Source organism: Ursus arctos, unplaced genomic scaffold (assembly GCF_023065955.2).
Source record: "Ursus arctos isolate Adak ecotype North America unplaced genomic scaffold, UrsArc2.0 scaffold_17, whole genome shotgun sequence".
Lineage (NCBI taxonomy): Eukaryota > Metazoa > Chordata > Mammalia > Carnivora > Ursidae > Ursus > Ursus arctos.
Genome location: NW_026622841.1, coordinates 38,799,028 through 38,825,589, shown reverse-complemented (window position 1 = coordinate 38,825,589; position 26,562 = coordinate 38,799,028). Strand labels below are relative to the sequence as shown.

Genomic DNA, 26,562 nt, shown 5'->3' with positions numbered 1-26,562 from the left:
GGAAGACTAATGTATAAACCATCTCATTCTGGTCTGCCATGTGTGGATCTTAACTGGATGTGATTTTTTAAAACTTAAAATATTTTCAAATAATCTGGAAAAACTGAAAACAAACCAACAAGTATATAATAATTCAGAACTATTGTTAATTTGGTTGGGTGAGATAAAAATACTCTGGGGTTATGTTAAAAAAGAGAATCCTCATCTGCTAGAAGTAAATACAGAAGCATTTACAGATAAAATATTATGCTATTAAAAAAAATACTACAGCAAAAAATAAAGGAAGGTAAAAAGAAAACAAAGGAGAGGGGCTACTGGAACAGATGAAAACGCAGAGCAACATATTAGGGACTACGGAGCCTGAGTCATGGGTACCTGAAGGTTCACAGTGCTATTTTTTCTTTTTTGGTGTTTGAAAATGCCCATAATAAAGAGTTTAATAATGATACCTATTTTCATGGAGCTTATCATATCTACAATGTTCTCAGTACCACTAAAAAGTAACAATAATAAAGACGAATGTTATCTAATTTGAATGAATTCTTAAAGTCATTATGAGGGGCGCCTGGCTGACAGTCGGTTAAGTGCCTGCCTCCACCTCAGGTCATGATCTCAGGGTTCTGGGATCCAGCCCTGCATCAGGGTCCCTGCTGGGGGGGGAGTGTTTCTGCTTGTCTCTCTCCCTCTGCCCCTCCTCCCACTTGTGCATAAGCACTCACTGTCTCTCTCTCAAATAAATAAATAAAATCTTTTCAAAAAAGATTTAGAAAATCATTATAGGAACTGTTAAAAAAAGTTATAAAATAACTTAAATATTGAAACTGAACATTTTACACAGAAAAAATATAAATGCCAGCTTACATTTGTTCTTCAGCTTAAGGCTCAAGTATCTACAAGCAAGGCTTGCTGAAATAATTTAATAACACATACCTTCCATAAAACGACAATATTCAAATCCACCTCACTGCACTTCTGAATTAATCTCACAGCATCCTCTATGGACTGTTTTTCTGCATGCACAGATGGCTGGGCTTGTGGTTTCTTTAATTCAGAAGATAAACTTCGATAAAAGAAGTCTGCACATGGACTTGCTGAACTTATTATCTGTTAAAAGAAAATCACTTACTACATAAATGTTTTCAACTAAATATACCCTGCCAAAATTTATATTTCTCTATATATTTCTATAAAACCAAAAGGCTTATTCAATAATTTCTTGTCAATTTGTCAGTCCAGGGAGGCTGTTAGACACATGAAGACAGTTGAACACCTAAAACATTTGGTACAAATTACCCTGGATCTTAAAGCTATTATCTCAAAGCAATTAAAGTACACTGCCACAACATTAGGTTTGATCTTCCAAGTATCGAGGGATGATAATGGGTAGTTCTAGGAAAATGAATAAAAAATAAATTACTGAAAAGTAATATTCTTTGTACTATTAAAATAACAAATATTTCTCAAATATTTAGAACACTAGACAACATCCAATGAAACAGAATGCAAATGGAATTACTGGTCTTAATATGGCTTTTATACTTGAAGGGAGAGAGCATGAAAAAAGAATTTAAAAAAAAATTTTTAATGGAATCAGAACTACAGGATCTCCTTTAACAGAATATTGTGTTTCATAGTAAGATCTCTATACTTACGATTTCCTGCATTATAGGCTATGTTATATAGATGCTAAGTTTCAAGTTAATGATTAAATATTAATAAATATATAAGTTTTTCCCTTTAAGAGTGAACTATTTTCTGGGAAACAATTGTCCCTATAGGTTTCTCATTAACCTGTAGTGCTTGGTGAGTTCTATTTACTCAATCAGATTCATCAAAAGGGAAAATGTCTTTGTTTCTGTTCTTCAGTACTCCTATAGAAAATTATTTGGCAACAAGTACAATAAAAATTACAATCTTAATATAATTTAAGGGTCTTGATTATGTCTCTAAGGATTTTAAGTTTCAAAAAGAAATGAACAGAACAAACAACTTTAATCATGAAACCTAAATTCAAACATTCAGGAGGCACAGTGTTGCCAAAAGTCACACTTGTTTGGGAATTATTGGGCTTTTGGTACTCTGAGATATTTCTAAATAACTATTTCTTCAAGTAGTCAAAAGACAGCCACAAAGAATGTGTCAGATGAAGGCAAATGATAACAGAAATATAACAGTGTAAGAATGTCTACGATTACCAAAGAAAAAAATACAAAGAAGAAACAGTAACTGAAAGAGATGCAATAGTAACAGTAACAGGGCACAACTACATGGAATTTTACACCCTCGGTCCAGTATTTCTCAAAGCAGATCACCAGATCACCTCTTCAGATTATCTGCAGAGCTGTTTGAAAATGCACATTCCCAAACTCCACCCAAGACATAATGAACCACAGTTTTAGAGTTGGGGAGGCAAAGCCTTCATTTTTACAAAATTTCCTAGATCAAAAATAGGGTCTGCGGGGCGCCTGTGGCACAGCGGTTAAGCGTCTGCCTTCAGCTCAGGGCGTGATCCCGGCGTTATGGGATCGAGCCCCACATCAGGCTCCTCCGCTATGAGCCTGCTTCTTCCTCTCCCACTCCCCCTGCTTGTGTTCCCTCTCTCGCTGGCTGTCTCTCTCTGTCAAATAAATAAATAAAAATCTTAAAAAAAAAAAAAATAGGGTCTGCAGACTAATAACCTCAACATCACCTACGAGCTTATAACAATTTATTATACATATTTTTAATTAAGTAAACTCTGTGCCCAGTGTGGGCTTAAATTCATGACCTCAAGATCAAGAATCACATGCTCTACTGACTGTGCCAGCCAGGTGTCCCAGCTTACAGCAATTTAAACCCTCAGGTCTCACCCCCAGGCCTACTGATTAGAATCTTAATTTTAACAAGAGCCCCACCAGATGACTCATATGTGTAGTCTCCAAAAGTCTGAAAACCACTGCTCCAGGTGATTATTACAAATAATTAAATTGGACTATCACTGTCCTAGACAACGTATTTAAAATCACAAAAAAGTTTATTATTTGGATGTCAGAACCATATGATATACCAAAATCCAGACAATTATCATCTTTATGTTCCATTGTGACCACTTTCCCTAATAAACTGGTTTCCTTGTATAGTCCGGTTTCATTTTTTAACCCCAAGGATTATACTTTTTACCTGTGATACTCTCAAAAGGAAGTTAGTTTTAAATAACTAATTAAAATGGTATAATCCACATAGCATTTCTGCTCTGTTTTTGAACATGAAGGTAAGTTGCAAAACCCAACAAAGTTGACACGTTCATCCACAAAAGATTCTGGGGATTATTAAAGCAACAGCTTTGCCAAATAGTCAGATATTCTAAAACTGTGACTTTTAAAATCAAATGCTGCTGTGCTTATTTGCATACCTGTTCATTTCCAAAGATGATATCTGCAAAGGTATACTTTTCTGAGAACTGTGTGGCAACTGAAAAACAGGGGAAAACAAACTAATCAGTATCATTGGCATGAAATATAAAATGACCCTTAGGAAAGTATGAAAATAAAATGAATTTACCTTCTTTTTCCTTACATCGTATTGCCTTGAAGCAAAATTTTCCCTTCTCCCTACTGGCAAGTTTGGCATCTAGAAAGAAAAAAAATTTCAAACATCTTTCTCAGCTGCTTATGACACAGTAAAACCTAATTCATTATTCAAACTTCCTTAGTCAAACTGAAAAATAATTTGTAATTAAAAATAATGTTTAATGAAAAACATCTTTCTTTTCATCTCTATAAAGCAAATTTCACTCAGCTCTTAGAAAGGATAAAATTCAGTTTTCTTGAAATACATGTTCTCGTGTGTGTGTGTGTGTGTGTGTGTGTGTGACATTACAAGTAAACAGAAAAGTTTTAAAGATCAGAACCCAGGAACCAGGGAGCCCATAATCCCACCACTCTATCATTTCTTCATTTCCTTTCAGTGTTTTTTCATATGTATGATTTATACCAATATTATTATATGCACATACTGTGCTATGATGCATTTTCTCACTATTGCAAACACTTTAAAAATGTTAATATATTTTAATGACTAAAAAATAATCTGCATTATAATTTAATTTACTTAAATCCACGCTGAATTTTTCCATATTAAACAATACACTGCTCTGTTTTCAATGTATGGATTTTCATGTATTTTGAACTAATCCCTTTGCATAAATTCCAAAGACAGGGACTACCAAAGGACTAAACATGAGTTTAAACATTTTTATATTTTTTTGAAACATACTGTACAATTCTCTAGAAAGAGCAAATACCGTTTGTCAGCTTCACTCTACTCTTACAAGCACTTGGCATTCTCATATTACTGTCAGGATAATAAATGGATAGATATTCTGGAAAACAATTTGTCAATATATATCACAAGTATGTATATTCTTCTGTTTGAGCGTTATACAGGTATGGAAATAAACGTAAAAGTCAGTCACTACAGCAGTATCGTTATACGCAGAAAAACAGCCTACCAATGGCAAAGGAAACAAAAAGAATCTTTCATATTCTTGTCTGTATGATTCTGTATTGCTTGAAATTTTGAAAGTGATCATGTACTCAGGCACTGATTTTCCAATTGAATAGAGAAAATGCAAACAGAAAGATGTGAAAGGAAATAAAAAGAAAGGAAAGAATGGATTAAGAAAGGTAATGTGATTCACAAACTAATGAAAGCACAACTGAATGCTTAAAAAAGTTGATTATTTAAAAAGTACCAACAATCTTATAGTACTACTCTGAAAAAAAAAAAAGTCAAGCAATGAAAATGTGAGAATTTACTATGAAGAGGGGAAAAGTCACAAACAAACCTTTGTTTTCAGAGAGATTTACAGATTTCTGTAACTTCCAGTGTTTGCTACTACTTGATACTTGTACTATATGGAATTCCTTAACACCTGCTTCGCTCTATCAAAAAGAAATAAAAGAGTCATTCAGGATTTAGGAGCACAAACTTAGAGTATTCTTATGAAAACAATATTCTGACACTGCTACCAAAGTAAGTATTGATTAATGTTAAGATGAAATTTTTATTTTGAAATAAACAACATACATTTCAGAAAGCTTAAGTTATTTAAATACTTCCTTAAACATTCTTTTTTTTTCTTTTAAGTAGGCTCCACACCCAGCATGGAGCCCAACGCAGGCTTGAACTCACCACCCTGAGATCAAGACCTGTGCTGAGATCAAGAGTTGGACATTTAACTGACTGAGCCACACCCAAGCACCCACTCCTTAAACATTCGTAAAACAGAGAAGTCAACATTTTGCCAAAAACTGTATTTAACTATAATGTTCAGTCAGGGGCAAATTTTAAAATATTGAAAGGTAGTCAGTTACTAGAACCTATCATGCTGATTTTATTTATTTATTTGACAGAGAGAGACAGACAGGGAACACAAGCAGGGGAGTGGGAGAAGCAGGCTTCCCGCTGAGCAGGGAGCCCAACTCGGTGCTCGATCCCAGGACCCCGGGATCACGACCCGAGCCAAAGGCAGACGCCCAACAGCAGAGCTACCCAGGCGCCCCAAGAACCTATCATGAGTTAGTGGTAGTATTTAATAGGTCAAACAGTATTTGTTATCATTTTTTTTTGAAGATTTACTTATCCGTTTTAGAGAGAAGAAACAGAGAGTGCATGTGCGGGCATGGGGAGTAAGGGCAGAGGGAGAGAGAGAGAGAAAGAGAAACTTAAGCAGATTCTGCCCTGATTGTGGAGCCTGAGCCAAAACCAAGAGTCAGAGGCTTAATCGACTGCACCATCCAGGCACCCCTTGTTGTCAATTTTGAATCAAAACTGTAGCATTTTCTTTTTATTTCTTCTAATCTTCTCATTCTCATTAAGGCAAAAACAAACAACAAAAACAAATCAGAATCCCAAAGTACAGCCAATGCACATAAAGCTAAACTGTACATAATGTTTTATTCTCCTGAATAAGAATTTGAAATTATTAAAATCTTAAAATTTTAGGGATGCCTCGGTGGCTCAGTTGGTTAAACATCCACCTTGGGCTCAGGTCATGACCCCAGAGTCCTGGGATCAAGTCCCACATCGGGCTCCTTGCTCAGCCCTCTGCCTGCCACTCCCCATGCTTGTGCTCTCTCTCTGACAAATAAACAAAATACTTACAAAAAAAATAATAAAATCGTAAAATTTTATTTTTACAAATGCTACTTTGAAGATCACCAAAGTATCAGCATATACACCCCAAATATCTTAAAAAGAAGCAACCTTACAAGTTAATGAAGCCAAAGCAAAGGACATTACAGAGTAACACTTCAAATAAGTACTTGAACGCAATCAACCTAAAGGTAAGATGCTATTTTAATCATGAGATCTCATTCCCTTCTTTAATATTCATTTTTTATATTTAGAGTATTTAAACAGGAATGATAAAATGTCTGAAATGCTTTATAGGAAGAAAATGATACTCTCAGAAATGTGTAAGTGAAGGTTATCAAGTTAATATGGAACATGAAATCCTAACACAACTTTGTAAATTTAGTTATATCAATAGATTCTCAATAGTGAGACTAGAAAGCACTTTATCAGATCTCTGTGGTATTGAATTACTCACATATGGGGCTATATATCATATGAATATATTAATGCCAGGTCCTTTTTAGACTTAAAATTACAAAGCTAATGGGAAATTAATATGTTTTCACACTCTTGTATATGAACATTCCTAAATTCTTAGCTTACGCTATCTTGCGGGGAAAAAAATCCTTTACTAAAAACAAAGGAAACACATCAAATTTAATTAAAAATAAAATTTAATTTTAAACCAACTTACAGTATTGGTATTTTCCACATCCACAAAGACGAGCATATTGCCCCCTCGGCCCTCCTCATCTTCAAGAGAATTACTTCTGCAGACAGTGGCTCGGACATTCAAAGATCGGCTGGTACAAATAACTGCAGTGTGTCTTAATATTCTGTGACTGAAGAAATACAAAATTGCAAATTTAATGGAGGAACGTCTCCATGTGTTATGATTCTCCAATTCCAAACAAAGCTTTTAAAACCTAATTGCTCTCAGGATCATTTATACCCTAAAACAAAAACAAAACAAAGAGTATAATACAGTAAAATTACCTAGTTAGCATAACTTCATTTCAATTCTTTCTTCTCAGTTTGGCAGGAAACTAATAGCCTCCCAGACTCTAGGCATGTCTGCTCACCAAACTCATCAGTATAGCGCATGAAAATAATTTTCATGTAGCAATGTCCTGATTATGCCACTTCTCTGACAGTGGTTCCGAAGCAACTGATCCCCTATCGAGTAAACCCCAAACTTTCACCAGGCATTGAAGGCCCTCCACAATAGAGCTTTTTACATTCCAATGTTAACTCTCCCTTACTACTTCTTTTTAAAAATATTACCTCCTAATTTTTTTTAAGTATAACTGAAATACAAGGTCCTGGAGTTTCAGGGATAAATCATATTGATTCAGTATTTGTATACACTATGAAATGATCCCTTTGATAAATCTAGTTACCATGTCATCATACAAAGCTATTACAGTATTACTATATTCCCTATACTATAGATTACATCCCCACGAGTTATTTTAGAAATGAAAGTTTGCACTTCTTAATCGCCTTCACCTGTTTCACCCGACCCCCCCAACCCCCTCCCCACTCTGATAACCAGCAGCTTCTTCCTTGTGTCTATGAGTCTGTTTCTTTTTTTTTTTTTTTTAAAGATTTTATTTATTTACTCGACAGAGATAGAGACAGCCAGCGAGAGAGGGAACACAAGCAGGGGGAGTGGGAGAGGAAGAAGCAGGCTCATAGCGGAGGAGCCTGATGTGGGGCTCGATCCCATAACGCCAGGATCACGCCCTGAGCCGAAGGCAGATGCTTAACCGCTGTGCCACCCAGGCGCCCCTATGAGTCTGTTTCTGTTTTGTTTTTTGGATTCTACATATTGGTGAAAAAATATGGTCTTTCTCTGTCTTATTTTACTTAGCATAATACCCTCTAGGTCCACCTGTGTTATCACAAATGGCAAGATTTCATTCTTTTTTATGGCTGAGTAACATTTGCCACATCTTCTTTATCCTGATAGATGGGACACCTAGGTTGTCTCCTTATCTTGGCTATTGTAAATAATACTGCAATGACCATACGGGTGTATAGATCTCTTTGGATTGGTGATTTTTGTTTTCTTCAGATAAATACCCAGAACTGGAATTGCTGGTTTGTATGGTAGTTCTATTTTAGTTTTATGAGGAACTTCCATACTGTTTTCCATAAGTGGCTATACCAATTCACATTTCCACCAAGTGTATGTGGGTTCCTTTTTCTCTACAACCTCACCAACACTTATTATTTTGTCTTTTGATAACCGCCAATCTGACAAGTATGAGGAGATATCTCATTGTAGTTTTGATTTGCATTTCCCTGATTACTGATGCTGAGCATCCTTTCATGTGCCTGTTGGCCATCTGTAGGTCTTCTTTTGAAAAATGTCTACTTAGGTCCCCTGTCCATTTTTCAATTTTTTATATTGAATTGTGTAAGTTCTCTATATATTTTGAATATTAACCTCTTATTCAATCAATGCATGATTTCAAATACCTTAACCCATTCAGCAGGATGCCTTTTTGTTTTGCTGATGATGGTCTCCTTCACTGTGAAAAAGCTTTCTAGTTTGATGTGATCCCATTTGTTTTAGCTTTTGTTGCCCTTGCCTGAGAAGACCCCCAAAATATTACTAAGATTAATGAATGTCAAACAGCTCACCGCCTATGTTTTCTTCTAGAAGTTTTATGGTTTCAAGTCTTACATTCAAGTCTTTAATCCATTTTGAATTTATTTTTACGTATGGTATAAGATAATGGTCCAGGTTCATTCTTTTGCATGTAGCTGTCCAGTTTTCCTAATATCATATTGAAGAAACTACCTTCTCCACTGTATATTCTTGCTTCTTTTGTCATAAATTAATTGACCACATACACATACATTTATTTCTAGGCTCTCTATTCTGTTCCGTTGATCTGTGCCTATTTTTGTGCCAGTATCATACTGCAGTGATTACTATAGCTTTGTAATACAGTTTGAAATCAGGGAGCATGACAGCTCCAGCTTTATTCTTCTTCCTCAAGATTACTTTGACTATTTGGAGTCTTTTGTGGTTCCATACAAATTTTAGGATCCTTTGTTCTAGTTCTGTAAAACATGTCATTAGTATTCTGATTACATTGAATCTGTAGATTGTTTTGGGTAGTATGAACATTTTAACAATATTAATTCTTCCAATTTATGAACACAGTATATCTTTCCATTTATTTGTGTCATCTCAATTTCTTTCATCAATGTCTTACAGTTTTCAGAGTACAGGTCTTTTACCTCCTTGGTTAAGTGAGGTATTCCTTTATTCCTAGGTATTCTTTTTTATGCAACTGTAAATAGGACTGTTTTCTTAAATTTCTCTGATAGTTCATTATTAGCATATAGAAGTGCAATCGATCTCTATGTGTTAATTTTGTATCCTACAAGTTTACTGAATTCCTTTATTAGTTCTAATGGTTACCCCTTTACTTCTTTTACACATATTTTACACTGTGACCAAACTAGCTATATTCAGTTTATATTTCCTAATATTTTCTTCACTTATATATAGTCACTTCCTGGAATACCCACTATTCTCCTGCCTATCCCCCCTGATATCCAAATTCTGAAATCTTTACTTTCTTTGGAAGCTCATTTCACCACTACTATATTCCATGAAGCCTTCCCTGACTGCCTTGGCCAGAGTATGCTCTACTGTCTTCTGAAGGAGAGTTAATATTTATTGTATCTAAAATGTCCCCATGCTTATAAATACTGTATCATTTTGTCCTCACAGGAAGTCTTACAAGATATTTTAAAATTCCATTAATAAATGGAGTAACACAGTTATTCCTAGTTAATTTTATAAAAATGAAAATGGCATTATCACAAATAAAATAATCTGTTGTTTAATAATATAGGCCCCCGACCCTTGTGAGCACCAAGATTTGATTTCTTCAGTGACCGTCATTATAACACCACCCTAATCATCTGTTCTACAAATACATATTTTCCCCCCATACATTCTCAGGGGTCAGGAGAGGGCACAAGGGAAAAGGAAGGGTAAAACAAAGTAATTTTCTTGAAACAGGATGACTATAAGCAGGTCGTCTTCATATACAAATGGTACCTGTGAATTTCATTATTATGTGATAACTTTGGCCAGAGTACTTAGTTGTATCAAAGAACCATGAAGTTTATAGATAGAAGCCACTAAAAAGATTAAAGTAGCCTCATTTTTTCTACTTTTGGCTACTTAGAACTTACATTAGGGACAAGCTTAAATATAAACATCATGCATAATTTGGAAGGGGGTAATTTCTTAAGAAACAATGACATATGTTAACAAATATCAAAATGTTTATTTGAATTTGTATACATACATTAAACATAGAAGTTAAATCAAGAAAGTTTTATAACTCACCGTATTTTAGGCTGCTTTTTAACACTTTCATAGTAAAACAAAAAGTTAATTTCATGGACACCTTCTTCATCTGGCCCACGTAACCACATAGGTAGCTGAACTGAAGCTCCAGGTAGTAGAACGGTGTCAGGAAGGGGAACAGGAATCACCTCTGGCTGACTCCCTGTGCCAATGCCAAAGTCTACAGAGGAAGCTGATGATACGAGTGCTGTACACACAGAGGTAGAATCTGTCACAACAGTCTTGTAAGCACTACAGTTCTCAGAAGCTGAGGGACTTAGTGGTGTTAGAACAGCTGTGTTACCACCAAAAGTAAAGAACTCTGGACGTTTAGAAACAACCTTCAATCCAGTAAGCGGACATTTGCTGACATTCACAAATTCTACGTATGCTTTTCGGATTTCTCCACAGAGGAGCCCTGTAGGAAAATGTATAAAGAACACCTGCATTGGAGGGAAAAAATATTATTATATTGTCTGTTAAAAATTCCGAATCTTTAAAGAATAACAACTTAAGATGCTGTATTTCTTTACTAAAGGTTTACAATTATTTTATTAATTTTCTTTGATATCTCTCCAAATATATGGCAATTAACAACTCCATTTTAGAAAAGATGAGACAGAGACCAATGTGATTCAACAGCAGATTGCAGGGTTATGAATTAAAGATAAAACATCAGTGACAAGTGAGCTATCAACAAAACTCTGACAACTGTGTACACCATGAACAAGTTACCAGTAATTTAACATGGCTATCTGAATTAAATAATCACCAGTTGAAAAGCCATTATCAATGTCAACTTGAAAAATAATTCAACTATTTTTTATACATCAAGATGAAAATATACACCAGAGATCTTAAAAGGGAAGAATGTACAGATCCGTGATTCCATATCCATAATTTTAAAACCGAAAAAGCTCTGAACAACCTCAAACTTTGAGTAACTCAATGGGAGTGAAACCTGATCTAACAGGCTTTTTATACCCTTTCCCATTCAGTATGACATTCATGTGGTTTACTCACGCAATATTAATGTGCTTGATTTCCAGATGCTACCAAAAACCCAACAGGGGTTACATAACACTCTGGATGTAAACACACACACACATATACACACACACAATTTCTAAAAATTAAGGATAAAAAATGATTTCCAACACACACCTGGCCTCAGGATTCAGATAAGTGAATGTGAAGCTGTACTAGAGAGGTAGAAATATGGGTTAACAAAATCATCTAGTAAGTTATTTGCATTTAAAAGATGCTTAAGTGTAAATGTCAGAAGTGCACTGACAGTATCTAAGAAAGGAGGAGTATATAAAGGTATAAGTATGAAAAAAAATGTCCTAATAGAGTTATGGCTGGTCCCACAGGAGTTATTAAAATCCAGTGGAAATCTTATTTTTCTTTCTTTCTTTTTTTTAAAGATTTTATTTATTTATTTGAGAGAGAGAGATAGTGAAAGAGCATGAGTTGGGGGCAGGGAGAGGGAGAAGCAGACTCCCTGCCAAGCAGGGCTCGATCCCAGGATCCCAGGACCACGACCTGAGCCGAGGACAGACTGAGCCACCCAGGCACCCTGGAAATATCTGTTTCTTCATCTAAATTTGAACGGAATTCACTAGGGCCATAGTCTTAAGGAAGCAAATAAATTCGGTGGACATCAGAAGCTTTAAAAATGGGTATGGGAAATAAGGAATTAATGTAGAAATCCAAAACACAGGTTAAGAAGAAAAAAAAACAGGCATAGGATTATATTAAGGACACTGACTATGTACCGATCAGACACTGTCAAACACTAAAGTAAGTTAAAATTTGTGAAGGAATGTAAATTTTGAGATATGTCAAGAACAGCTGAAAGAGTACCACAAAGACACACTAAAATACACAGACACCTGAACACCATCAGGAAGGCTAAGGCGTTGGTAAAATGGGAAGGGTGCTGCAATTAGCAGAGCAGTGATGCATCGTATGTAGATACTGTGGAATGTATCTTCAAAATAAAAATTTTACTAAACATTGGCTCTTTAAGGATAATTAGTATATCTAGTCTTTACTTTAAACATATAGATGCTAAAAGTCCTTTCTGTGACAGCTTCAAATTTAAATGGCCAAGACTCTAACTTCCACTAAGTTATCCTAAAGATATATGTGTGTGAGTAGAACATGATATGCATATGGATATTCACTGTGGTTTTGTCTGTAAGGGCAAATGACTGGACACAAATCAAATGTCTATGACATAAGTCTCACTGAATAAACTATGGTACATATACACAATGTAATGCCTACACAGTGGGGACTCCAAGAGGCCTGCTCTTCTCTCTACTTTTCTTTCTTTTTTTCTTTTAAGACTTTATTTATTTATTCGACAGAGAGAGCACGCACACAACAGGGGGAGCAGGAGAGGGAGAAGCACGCTTGATGCAGGGCTTGATCCTAGAACCTGGGATCCCAGGATCATGATTAAGCTGAAGGCAGACACTTAACCAACTGAGCCACCCAGGCACCCTTTACTTTTCTATATTAAAATTTTTCCTAACAAAAAGTAAAAAGAAAATAAATGATGAAAGTTCTGGAGTGACACCACTTTCCTGAATACAACTTAAGAACAAAATATTTCTAATTCCCAATTTCTAGTAAGTAGATATAGCTCTGGTTTGCTTTCAGTATGCTACACACACGGTAGTCTACACATGACACTTTAATTTTTATCTCTTCTCAATGAACTTCAGTAATTTTCATCCTCTCTTGTCTCGGTAAACACATATTATAAGAGATTATTTCATCAGACACTAGACTGGTCACTTCTTTCACTACTCCCTTAAATACTTCAAATTATATAAAATACTTCTGACATAAGATATTAGAAATAGGAATATGCCATGAAATCCCTTACCAATATTAATGTCTACCATTGTTGATCCTAATAAAAGGTCTTTTTAATTGACTTCATATTGTGGTTTGTTAGATTAACCAATATCTCTAGTACCTCAGCAGAAAATACTGAGTGATGTTTAAGGAAGTGAACATTAGCGACTTAAGGCTTTCTACTATGTCCTCCTTCTTCTCCTTATCAAGAGTTACTATTTATTCTCAGACTTGTTTAATTAAATTATTATGTAAATTGCTTCTATCTTTGCCTGAAAGTATTGCTTTCATTAAACTCTAATCTAGATATATATTGTACTTAAACTACTTAATAACGATCTTCAGATTCTCACTCTAATGAAACCAAAACTGGAAACTTAAAATGACAACTTACGAATGTGGGTGAACGCATGAAAGATAAACAATATTCATATTAGGAAACCTGTACCAATACAAAGAACTCAGAGAAAAAGTCTCTGACCTAAATCCATCCTCTCCCTCAAAATAATGAATAAATGTGTACATTTGTATGTTTTCTTAAGGTAAAACATTTAGGGTATGGACCTATTGTGGTTTGTTATTCACTTTACAAGCTTTTTGGTTTAAGCAACAAAACACCAGTTGTTATTATGTAGAGTAAGAGGTCCTGTGTTAAAATACCCTCTTCAAGGAGAACTGCATCTATAACAATAAAGTTTTTTAAAAATCCATTATGGTACACAAGAAGAAAATTAAGTACAGAACTAGCACTATCAAAACCAAAATAAATTTAAAGACTATTGAGTTAAACAGATTTAGAATCAAACATCATCTGGTTCAACTTCCCTCATTTCGTAAGAGAAGAAACTTTCCAAGGTCAGATAGTTAGAGACAGAGCTTAGAAAGAAGCCTAAAAGTAAGCCTCTATACATAATATGTCATCTGAGAAGTACTGCACTTAAAAACCATTTGTACTTTTACCAATCTTAATAACAAAGACCATCATAATGATATGGTACAATGAAAATTAGAAGCTAGTACAATCAATAAAAATGGAATATTTTGGTGTCCTCTACTAACTGATCTCAATTTAACCAGAGTAGTCAGAATCTTCCCTCTTGAAAGTAAGCTCTAGCAAATGCTTACGTATAGAAATTCCAAGCAAACTGTTTATTAATTAGTGATTTCTAACCTAAAATGATGACTAGACCTAAAATAAAATTTGGATCCCAACTCATTTCAATCCATCTTCAGCCTTAGAACCCCTAGGCATAGCAATGCAAAACCTAATAAAAATCCAATGCATTACTACGGGAACTTGACAAACTTGGGTAAAAATCACACAAGTATTAAGAAAAAAGAAAAAAATTAAAGATTATGGGAAACATTTGGTTAAGAAAAATGATAAAGCAAGCATGTAGTATTGACATAGAAAGATGAGGAACAGAATAGGTATCATCAAACAGAACAGGTATTCCAAGGAAAATCCCCCCAAAACAAAAAAAGGTGTGCATACTTTCAGGATATTATTGTATTTGAAAGATGGTATAATGAGTTGCCAATATTCAATTAATGGTCATTAGGACCAGGAACAAATAAAGTTTGATTCCCTACACCTAGACATTTAGAAGAGTATTATTCCCTTGGATTTAAAAAAGAACATAGACATTAAAAAATAAAACTATGAAAGTTTGGACTACAGAAGTCTCTGTAAATAATAGTAAAACTCAGAAGCAACAAAGGACAATCAGGACTCTATGTATGTTAAAAATATTAACATGGTGAAAGACACCAAATCAAAGTTAAAGTATGTGTAAAATATTTATCAACCAGAAACTAGCACTGAAGTCAGTCTATAAGTCTTTTATCTGCCCTACTCTTTAAATGAAACATAATTAAGCAAGTGTAAAACCTGGGCAGAATACATGTAGCTCCCCTCAACAAACACACCCCACCTTTTCATGAACATACCTACCCTGACCCCACTATAGGCACAGGATTAGTGCCCATAAAAATCATCCAATGAGAAAAGGGAAATGATACCTAATTCAAAGGATATCAACAGGTAATCATATGGACACACAGAAGGAAAAAAATCATATGAACAAAAAACATGAAGACTGATCATCTTAACAGACATTAGAAAAATGTAAATAAAAAGAATGTCATTTTTCACCAACCTAATTCACAAAAGTTAAAAAAAAAATAAAAGTAATAATACCCAGTGTGGCATAGATGTCAGGTAACCGATACTCCCATTCTCAAGCAAAGTGCAAATTACTATAGCCTCACTGAAGGTAATTTTGTAGCATGTTGCAAAATGTTTCATTTACCCAGATATTCCATTTTAGTCTAAACTAGAACATGGACAACATATATACATAATGTGATTTACTGAAGAACTGTCAGTAATGACAAAAAACCAGAACTACACTCATCAACAGATAAATGGTTAAAATACATTACGATGTGTCTAAATAAAGAATACCATATATAGCTGTAAAAAAAAGGAATTTTTACTGAATGAAAACAAAGACCAAGCAAGTAAGGGTAAAATATGCAGTATGATTCCATTTATAATTACTAAAACTATAAACGAATGTACAGTGAAAGGCCTGAAAAGAGAAACACCAATTTAATAACACTAGAACTTTTAGAAGGTAAATGGCTAAGCTTCTAACTCCCCTACTAGGAAAACTTGATGAAGAAGGAAAGACCTTCTGCCAGTGTTTGTAATACTGCATGACTCTGTCATTAGTTTGCCTCTCAGATACACAACTGATCCAAGGTAGGCCAGATTCCTCTCCCAGAAACTTGAAATTTGTAATAAAGTGGTACAAAGACTAGAAAAGTTGTTAGACTAAAGTCATATTAAAAGCAATGCTTTCTAAAGCTTACAAACATTTGCTGCTAAATTTCCTGAAGGTGCCAAGTCCTTATTCTTCTTTGAGACTTATTGTTCTACAATACTTCAGTTTCTAAGAGATGCTCCAATATCCAACTAAATAATAAACATTTTCTCTTTTTTGGCTAATGCTATACCTAGTGATCAGTTTCTATCTTCTGTAACTAAAAAAGCTTTAACCTAGATGGCATGAAAGTAGGACGGGGTGGGAAACAGAAAGAATGAAGGGAATATTGGTTTTTATTCATATATTTATCTATTTTGCTTAAACTTTTTATAAGCATTAATTCCCATATTATTTTTGTACCTTATGAAAAAAGAGCCATTGATTTTATTAGTCATTGATTTTAATAAACAAAGAGTTCTTTAAATGTATTTTCTCAATTTCCATTAATATTTTGAGGTTTATATTTTATAACCTGGCTGTGATTTAGCTTTGTGAATTAGATCTATTTAACATAGATTAATAATAATTAAAAAGTATGGTTCAATGTAATATCAATAACTTCAAAGTCTAAAATTAATTTGTTGAAAATATTATCTGATCTTATAGACAATTTATTAAAACATGAAATTTTAAAAAGTGAAATACCTCCAATAGTGGCATTTCCTCCGTGATAATGGGATCTAAACGTCGATCAGGACCATATTTAATAGATGTTTTCTCTTCTTTTGTATTGTTAAGTCGAGGACCTTGAATTTCTAAATCCTGTCTCCCTCGGACTGACATACTCAAGGAATGTTTTCCTGAAACAAAAAACAATCAATGCCCTAAAATAATTTGATATGTTAAATGATATCTAAATTGATATCTGTAACTTTCAGATTATTTCCAGAAAAATTATAAACAATTACTGAGTAGCATGGTTAATCAAAGAATTAAACGTGTTTTATTTTTATGTTTAACCACACCTGCTGTATGCTGATTAATTTCTCATTAGGATTTACTTACTTTGCAGATACAAAATACATTAGAAGGGAATAAAGTTGATTATCTTTGAAGCACTGGCAGAGTTTAAAATAACCCAAATAATCTGACTAAATGTCTTTGTTAAGGTACATTAAACCTATTTTAAAAACACCTCATTTTCATTCATTTTATTCTATGGAGATTTAATTATTAGTTTTGTATCTGTTTAGCAATGCTATAGCTTTACCTGTGTGGCATCCAGGAAGAGCACCAATGCCATCTACTGTCATGCAGCCCTGAATAGTGCCAAGATTATAAACAACTCCCAGAATATGCAGCTCCCCTATGTGATGGGGAAAGAGCTTTAGTCTTGCCTGTGGAGATATTTAAGTCACTATTATTATCTGTTTTCATAATATTTTAAATAGTGCAATACCTAAATTTTGTAATACTGCAAAAATATAAACTCATGAGCTAAACTTTTGAATAAGCAATTAATTTCTTATATTGGAAAGCATTTTCTTCAAAAGAAAATCTGTGAACAAGCATGGATCTTCATTAACACTTTGAAGTCAACAAAAAACAAAATATTCTGGAAAGCAAATGTCATATGAGATTACCACATGGACCGCACCCAAAAAAGCAAAAATTTTTCACCAGGCTTCTTTGGAAATTAACAAACCAAAGACCACTGTAAATCTACTCTTCCCACCAATTTCCTCTTGTGCAACTCTTGCTTCCTAATCTTCTAAATTTTAGCATTTAAGAAAACTAGAATATAAAACACACTGAATAAATCATTTAAAATTTGTATCTTACTTTTTGAAAGGCTTAAGACAAAAATATAATAAAATAGTTACCACTTTAGATTCTTCACTATTAATTAAAAATTCTGAAATAACTTCAGTTCCAATCATTTCAGGTTCACCTGTTACCTGAAAAACAAATTATTTTGTAAAATATACATTCTAATGAATAAAGTATCAGAATATTAACATTCCTATATGTCAATACTTAAGAACAGTAACAATAATTATAGTTAGCATTTATTAGGTTCTTACTATGTGCTAAGCGATATGCAAAGTGTTTTACTTTCACAAGTGGAGTAAAGCTACACAGTAGCAGAACACATGATACATACATTTTTTTCATTTCATTCAGTCCAATTCAAGTGAGGAGGGTAAGTGACCTACTCAAAGTTGCAGCCACCAAGAGGATAAAACCTCAAGAGGTAAAGTTCAGTTACTAATTGTCAACAATGGCCAAAATGGCCATTTAATCTTGCAATCAGAGCAAATTTCTCCATCTTTTATTCTGACTAGCCTCTTTTTCCGAATTGGCCAATTACACAAAATAATGGCACCTAAGCAAGATGCATAAAAGACTGGTGGACAATAAGGGCAGTAAGAGAGAGCAAAAAAGGCCTGTGTCCTCTGAATCAAGGACTTCTGTAGGAGAATATATCATCTCTGGTCATCTAACAAAGCAGAGTTAACTGAGTCACACTTGGGGTAAAGCTGGTCCTCATAAACACTGTTTCACTTTTACCATGAAGTTAGTTATTTCACACAATAAATAAAAATTACATTTCCCTAAATTCCAATTCAGCATCTTAGCCCATCAGCAAAAGCTTATGAAGAAATCCAAAGAGTTTGAAATTTACAGGAAAAAGTGTAACTTAATTACACACAATGAAAATTTTCACTCAACTTTAATATACCTCCTTTAAAATCTAATATATTAAACAGACTAATATACTTAAGAAGCTAATGGATCTTTAAAAAAAAATTTTCCCAAGCTTCTATAATTTGTGTTCCAGGCATCTAAATAACATTAGAAAAACTCAAGAGGTTGCTAAAATTCCCAGACTAGAGCTTCCCAAATCTCAATCTTTCAAACTATTCATAATGAGTGTAAATAATCACAAAATGTCTTTAATGGACTTAACCAACAAGACTTTAAATAAGGCAATCTTTAAAAATCAAAACACTTCAAGAGAAATAATTTCTACTGGCGTTAGTATGACATACATCTTCTTTCAAGTTCTCCCTCCATTACTCAGTGCCAAAATCTTGGGGTATTTCCTAATTCAAAAATAATATTTACCACATTTCTAAAGCATATAGCAAGGCAGTATAAAAAAGTAAAAGTTATAGAGTAGATATTGGTGAATAACCTAATACATGGGTAAAAAAATGTACTGTCCCAGTTATTTCTCTTAGAATCAGTTTGATAACAAAAATCATTTGTTCAAGTCATTCCTGCTTCAAAAATTACCAACTCAGATAAAGAGCTTATTACAGACAAGAATAAGAAAAGAAAAAGATAAATATGTACATATAAAGACAATACACAAAAAAGGAAATACAAGAACTTCAATTTCACCAGAAATTAATGAATGAGATAAAAAATAAAATAGCATTTTTCTTACCTATCAAATCAGTAAGATTTTTTAAAAATAAATAATTAGAATACTTAATGCTGCAAAGATGAGATATGCAACCCCATGTGCTGTTAGTGAAAAGCTTGTTGGTTATGACCTTTTGGGAAACTAACCAAGTACCAAAATGCTTATTCCCTAAAATGTTTTAACTTCATGCCCAGGAATCTTCACCACAGAAATTATCAGGATAATATACGCCCAAATTTTCAGCACTGTATTATGATGATAGTAAACAAATGGAAACTTCTAAAACAACTATGAGTGGAAAGATATTAGAAGAGCTTACAGGTCATCCATGATGGAATATTATACAGAAATGAATATTGAGATGATTTAATATCAAAATATGCATATGAATCAACACAGAATGAAAAAAACCCAACATACACAATATGAAAGAATCCCATGAGAGAAAACATACAAATGGAAATGACTGGAAAGATACAGAAGTGTTAAAGTGTTTATTTCCAAATACTGAGAAAACAGTTTTATTTTTATTCCTTATGTTTTTTGTATATTCAATTTTCAACAATAAGCATTTGTCATACTTTTTATAACTAGGGAAAAAAAGCACAAAAAAGAATAAGTGTAGCTCACTGAACAGAAAAAAAATTGAAATGTTATGCATCTGTTAGGCTATTACTGAAACATGCTTATTACAAATACCTTTTAATAACTTACTAGTTCTTTAACTTCTTCATTATCCTTTCCACTACTATCTTTTGGTTGGAACTTCCATAGCAATGACAAATCAGTCAACAAAAGTGGAACCTTCAAAGGATTTCTAAAAGCCACTTCCACTGTTATTGGCTCTACAAAAGAAAGGCCTAAATTAATAACTTTAATAAAACACACCTATTACCCTATGCTTCAATTCTCTAAACATACCTTACTTTCACAGCTCTGCATTTCTGCCTAAACTATCCTTAACCACCTTGTACATTTCCATTTATTCAAGATTCAGTTTTAAAATGAATTTAAAAATGACTTCCTCTAGGGACGCCTGGGTGGCTCAGTCGGTTAAACCGTTGCCTAGGCTCGGGTTACGATCTCAGGGTCCTGGGATCAAGCCCCACATCGGGCTCTCTGCTCAGCGGGGAGTCTGCTTCTCCCTCTCCCTTTGTGCTCTCTCTCTCAAATAAATAAATAAAATCTTAAAAAAAAATGACTTCCTCTAGATTTCCCAATTTCTATGTACTAACGAATGTCATTCTCTCTTCTATATTCCAATAGCACACTGTATACACTAGTATTAGAGCCCACAACGCCTGGTTTTATAAATGCAGCTCACTAAGTTATATTTCCTCATTTATTTTTTCATGCCCAGCTTCCAGTGATTTTTGGCACATAGAAAATTATCTTGTATCTGCTGTAAGTAAAACAAACAAAACACCATGAATAAAAATGCAAGCATATCACCTTCTACAACTGCCAGTGGAAATCTTGAGTTATCTGAATAACTGTTCAAACAGTATTGTGTGGGGTGGAAATTGGATGGAATTACTCCTCTGTTAACCACAGCTACAACCTGTTCTTCAAGTTCTCGCCACTGCTGAGAGGATTCAGAATCATATTCTTGATCAAGACTTACATGAGTAGCTGCTTGCTTTTCACCTAAAAAAAAAAAAAAATCACAATTAAGCACCCATTTATTAACATCTGCCCTCAAATGAAACATATTTTAAATAAAAATCCAAGGTAGCGAAATAAATATATATACATACTCACTCTTGCCTGTTTAATTACCTGAGAGAAGAATATCCTCTTATTAACCCTAGCCTAACTGGAACTTGACTTATAATACTGATGTTCTTTTCTTCTGAACTCTGAAAGAATATATTTTTCCTAATATTCCACAATTTTATATGAAATACTTCAAACGTACAGAAACACATGGAGAATAACAAACATTTATATACTGAAATTTAACAAATGTCAACATTTGTCATAAGATCCCAAATATTTGTAAGATAAATGTTACAAATAATTACTGTCCTCTGTATAACCCTCCCAAATCCTATTACTCTCCTTCATCTCCACAACTTTTTACTTTACCACATATTAGCATATACATAAACAATGTATGCATTGTATGAATTGGTTTGTATGCCTGAAACTTATATAAATGGAATTACATTTGACTGATCGTTCTATAACTTTTTCCACTCAACATTATGGTGCATTATCCATATTGAAGCATGTAGAACAATTTCACTCATGTCCTACAGCATGAATCCATCATATAAATATGCCAAAATTTAACAATTCATCTCCTCTATTGTTATTTTTTTTTGCTATTAAAACCAATGCTGCCATAAACATTTTGATAAATATATATATATTAAAGATTTATTTATTTATTTGAGAGAGAGAGAGAGAGGAGCAAGGAAGGGCAGAGAGAGTCTCAAGCAGACTCCGCATTGAGCATGGAGCCCAATGTCCTGATCCCAGGATGCTAAGACCACAATCCAAGCCGAACCCAAGAGTTGGACACCTAACTGACTGCACCACCCAGGCACCCACTGATAAATATTTTTAAATAAAATACTAAATTAAGTCTTAAGGAGAAACATATTAATAAGCTCAAATATAAGAATGCTTAGAATTATAAATTTACTTTAACATATTTATACTTTTGGCCCAGTACTGCTATTTTAAGGCTCAATCCTGAGAAAATAAGCCTGTATTTTAAAAGGTCTTATAAGAACAGCAGAACACTGGCAACTGTTCTCGCTTCTATGTATATTTGAAATTTCCATAATAAAAAGTTAAGAAAACAAGTTTTATCCACAAAAATGTCCATCACAACATAATTTTATATAAGAAGGAAACAGTCCAACTATATAACAAGCAAATATTAAAGTTATATGTACTGAATAGAGTATCTTACAGCCATCAAAAATATTTAGTAAGACTATATAATAACACGAGCATTCTTTATACTATATGAGAAAACACATTATAATTACAGCTATTTTATTGTTATTTTTAGCTTTTAGAGCTGGAAGGAAAACCACTGAAGTAGTGGTTACCTTTAGGTGGCAGGATAAGTGATTCGGTACAGTTATTTATTTTCAAATATTCTTTTTTTTTTTTTTTAAGATTTTATTTATTTATTTGACAGAGAGAGAGACAGCCAGTGAGAGAGGGAACACAAGCAGGGGGAGTGGGAGAGGAAGAAGCAGGCTCATAGCGGAGGAGCCTGATGTGGGGCTCGATCCCATAACGCCGGGATCACGCCCTGAGCCGAAGGCAGGCGCTTAACCGCTGTGCCACCCAGGCGCCCCTCAAATATTCTTTAACAATTACAACATCATTTCTTAAATAAAGAAAAAAAAGACACTTAAAAAAAAATAGTCACTAGGTAACAAGGCCAAATAAAATTTTACAAACCATCTGCTGGTCGTCTGTCATGGCCAAAGAAAACCCGAGTTGCTGAACTGTTAATATACGGTAAAGGTAGCTGTGGTAAAGGGCCATCTGGTGATAGCTGACTTACATTCTAGGAGAAATAGAGAAGAAAAAGAATTTTTTGAGAAAATTCCACTTTCTTTATATTTGCCTCCTCATTTTTTAATATGCAAGGTATTAAAAATACGTTAAGGAAGAATATTAAGAAAAAGAATTACTAGTTTTACTTAATATATCAGCCATAAAATTTTAAATAACATTTATTCTGGCCAAGAGAATCTTCCTAAAGTTCCTCAGCTAATTAGCTCTCTTTGGATGGAAAACTTCCAACTGTTATTCTGCTATGCACTTTACTTCCTGTGACTCATAGCATCCAATCTGCCAAAATTCTAACCCATATGATCTCAAATTAATAAAGTATCAAAGGGTATTTTCTGCAGGATAGATAAAATATTCATTATTCACAAGTCTTGAGGAAAAATTTTTTAAATTTGAAAAAATTTTAAACTTAAAAAATTTGAAATGTAAATTTTTCTGTAAAACAATGTTTTGTATTTTCTAACCTCCTGTCTCAGTGAAGTATTTTTCCTTCCTATTAATTTTTCTGGGTTAGACCATAATACGTCCACTTCCCATAGACACATGCCTTTTCATCGTTCATAGGGAAAAGGAAGGAACGTACTTTTTCCAAAGGATGGTATGAGGACCCAATACATTATAAAATCAGTTATGATTCAAAAAATTATAATAATAATGAAGCGGTCCAGAAAGCTTGTGTTATCTCTTCTTTTTTTTTTTTAAGTTCCAAGAATAGGCACAGATAAAATGTTTACTGGAATATCAAAATTCCTTTTTAAAGATCTGTAGAAGGACAATGCAACTCAGATCTATGACCAAAGGGCGTACTGCCACACTTTATTATGGCAGATAATTACATAAATTCTAAGAAAACCATTTTATTAAACTACTAAAGGAGTTTTTTTTTTACTAAAAATAATGACTTACATATAATTTTAATGCCTACTACTGAAAATAAGTATTCACCTTGTAAACATAAAGATACTCTCTGAGGAAGGCCCCTTGTTGAGCAGCAGACTGTTTACTTTCATTGATTAAAATATGCCTAAAAGCAGACACAGCATTGTCCAGTTGCCTAAGGGTATACGACTGGCGTCCAATAGTGAAATTAATGTGATCCTCTGCAAGAGACCAGCCTTTTCCCTTGTAAACTTGCATGGCTTGACAATAACAGCGTAAAGCATGCTTTTTCTGAAAGAAAATAAACAAAACAAAGTATTACAATCCAAATTTCTCTTGGACTAGAAAAAATAAGCACACACACACACATAATAATGATCCTGGTTAACTGGTGCTTCTTCTAACAGACTGGAATGATGAGAAAATGAAACTAACATTCATGAAGACGCCTTTGCAATTATTACTAAAAAAACAAAAGGTCCTGAAGCAGGCAAGTGACTGTTTTGTCCAAGGGCAGGAAGTCAAATAAGTCAAAAATAATCATGACTTTATGAAAACCCATCTGGAGTTTTCAGAGCAGTAGCATACAGAGTCATGAATTAGGTTGTTATTTTATAACTGAGAACTATCTTACTAATTTTGTTATGGTCATCTCTCTACCACTGCATTGGGCTGACTGCTAACTAAACTACTGTTTAGTTTGGTATTAAGAGTATGGCATATTCTTTTCTTTTGCCCACCTGCAGCCTGCCACACCTGTGAGCAGATATTTGACATTAATTACCTATCACTGCCACCCTCTGAATTCAGACAACCTTTATCTTAAAACTGGGATTTGGTACCAAGGAAGAGGCTTCACTCCACTAAACCTTTTGTTTCAGAGTATACTCTTGTACCTACTCCCCTCTCGAGGGTGGATTACAAACTTTGTACCATGTATATCTAGGATTGCTTGTTTTTTAAAAGAAATGTTTTCTTGGTAAGTAATTAAAGCAAATTAAAATCATCTGCCACTTAACAGCACGCAATATAAGAACTCAGTCTCTCTTCTATGGTATTCCTACAAAGATACCCAATTTGAATCTCATCATGAGGAAACACCGAATTGAGGGGCACTCTATAAAAATAATTGGCCAGTAGCCTTCAAAAGTATCAAGGTCATAAAGTCAAAGGATCCTTCTGAACAGGATCTTTATGCTATAAAGGACATTTATGGGACAAATGTCAAAATCTACATAAGGTCGGAGGATTAACTAGTGGTACTGTATTAGTATTAAGTTCTTGATTTGACTGTTGTATTATGGTTATAAAGGAGAAAAAGTCTTGCTTCTAGGAAATGGGAAATATGTCCTGAAGTATTTGGGGTTAATGAGGCACCACGTAGAAAAGTACTGAATCACTCAGGTAAAGTTTCTGGATTGTACTTGTAACTTTTTTATAAGTTTGATACTGTTTCAAAATAATTTTTTAGTGATGTTTCTTGAAAAAACACCCCCAATCTCCATACTGCTTTTAGTAAAAAGGAACATAAACACTGAGTCTTAAAAACTAAGAGATATAAAGAAACAACTTAATATGTCAAAGTGTTGAGTTCAATTGCATTTTTTAGGATTTCTTCGAAAAGCATCTAAAGAGATTCAAAAAGTAACAAGGATTTAAAGTCTGCCTTTTAAAGTAAAAATTGAAACACTGTCCAGGAATATACTGGACACAAACACATATACCCTCTTTAGCACCTTCTTAAATTTTTTTACTAATTTTAATCTTTGTAATGTCAGTTCTTTTTTTTTTTTAATGCCTTTTACTTGTTCATATTCTTAATGGAAAACTAATGGTAAAACAAGGAACTATTAAGAAATGCTGGGGACAAGATAAGTGATTCAGCACGAGCTCTCAGTCAGAGAAGTCTGAGAAATGGCCTTTCTTTATACATATGATCTTCTCTAGTGTCTTCTCATCCCTGCCAACAACATACATTTTAATGGAAATGTCATGAAAAATTGATGCTTCTCAGAAACAACTTGGCCTCAGTCACAACTATTTGTGTTCTATGTCCCACCTTCTAAGGAAGATACTGTTCTTGATCAACTACAATAGGACACATATTTGTTTTTTCAATAGAAAAGCATTTCTAGTTATACTTTCAGTTTCTACATACTGTCTGAGAAAGAGATTTTCTGGATGCAGGGTATATACAGAGTGGTCACAAAATACAAAACTGGGTACCCTGGAATCATTAACTCCATGAGATAACTACAGTTAAAGATGATTAATAAGAGGGCACCTGGGTGGCTCAGGTGGACAGGGATCTGCCTTTGGCTTGGGTCATGATCTCCAGGTCCTGGGATCAAGCCCCATGTTGGGCTCCCAGCTCAGTGGGGAGTCTGCTTCTCCCTCTCCCTCTGCCTCTCCCCCTGCTTGTGCTGTCTCTCTCTCTCAAATGAATAAATAAAATCTTAAAAAAAAAAAAAAGATTAATAAGCCAAATAGTAAATGTATGTCAACCTACTACATACAAATGTAGCATTTTTAATTTGCATGCATTTCCTAGAAGCAACATGCCCTAT

General features: G+C 34.0%; 1 protein-coding gene across 2 annotated transcripts in view; it reads right to left on the bottom strand.

The window, feature by feature from the left end:
• TRAPPC8 (trafficking protein particle complex subunit 8) overlaps window positions 1-26,562 on the bottom strand; it is an 85,609-nt gene that overhangs the window by 14,586 nt on the left and 44,461 nt on the right. For both annotated transcript variants that reach the window (XM_026496150.4, XM_044382907.3), the window contains 13 exons: window positions 24,062-24,286; window positions 23,000-23,108; window positions 21,026-21,220; window positions 20,288-20,418; window positions 18,024-18,098; window positions 17,411-17,537; window positions 16,846-17,000; window positions 10,499-10,941; window positions 6,812-6,959; window positions 4,826-4,922; window positions 3,541-3,609; window positions 3,392-3,450; window positions 931-1,104 (listed from right to left, as the gene is read on the bottom strand). In XM_026496150.4, coding sequence (XP_026351935.1) covers window positions 931-1,104; window positions 3,392-3,450; window positions 3,541-3,609; window positions 4,826-4,922; window positions 6,812-6,959; window positions 10,499-10,941; window positions 16,846-17,000; window positions 17,411-17,537; window positions 18,024-18,098; window positions 20,288-20,418; window positions 21,026-21,220; window positions 23,000-23,108; window positions 24,062-24,286 — 2,007 coding nt within the window. The remainder of the gene's footprint in view (window positions 1-930; window positions 1,105-3,391; window positions 3,451-3,540; window positions 3,610-4,825; window positions 4,923-6,811; window positions 6,960-10,498; window positions 10,942-16,845; window positions 17,001-17,410; window positions 17,538-18,023; window positions 18,099-20,287; window positions 20,419-21,025; window positions 21,221-22,999; window positions 23,109-24,061; window positions 24,287-26,562) is intronic.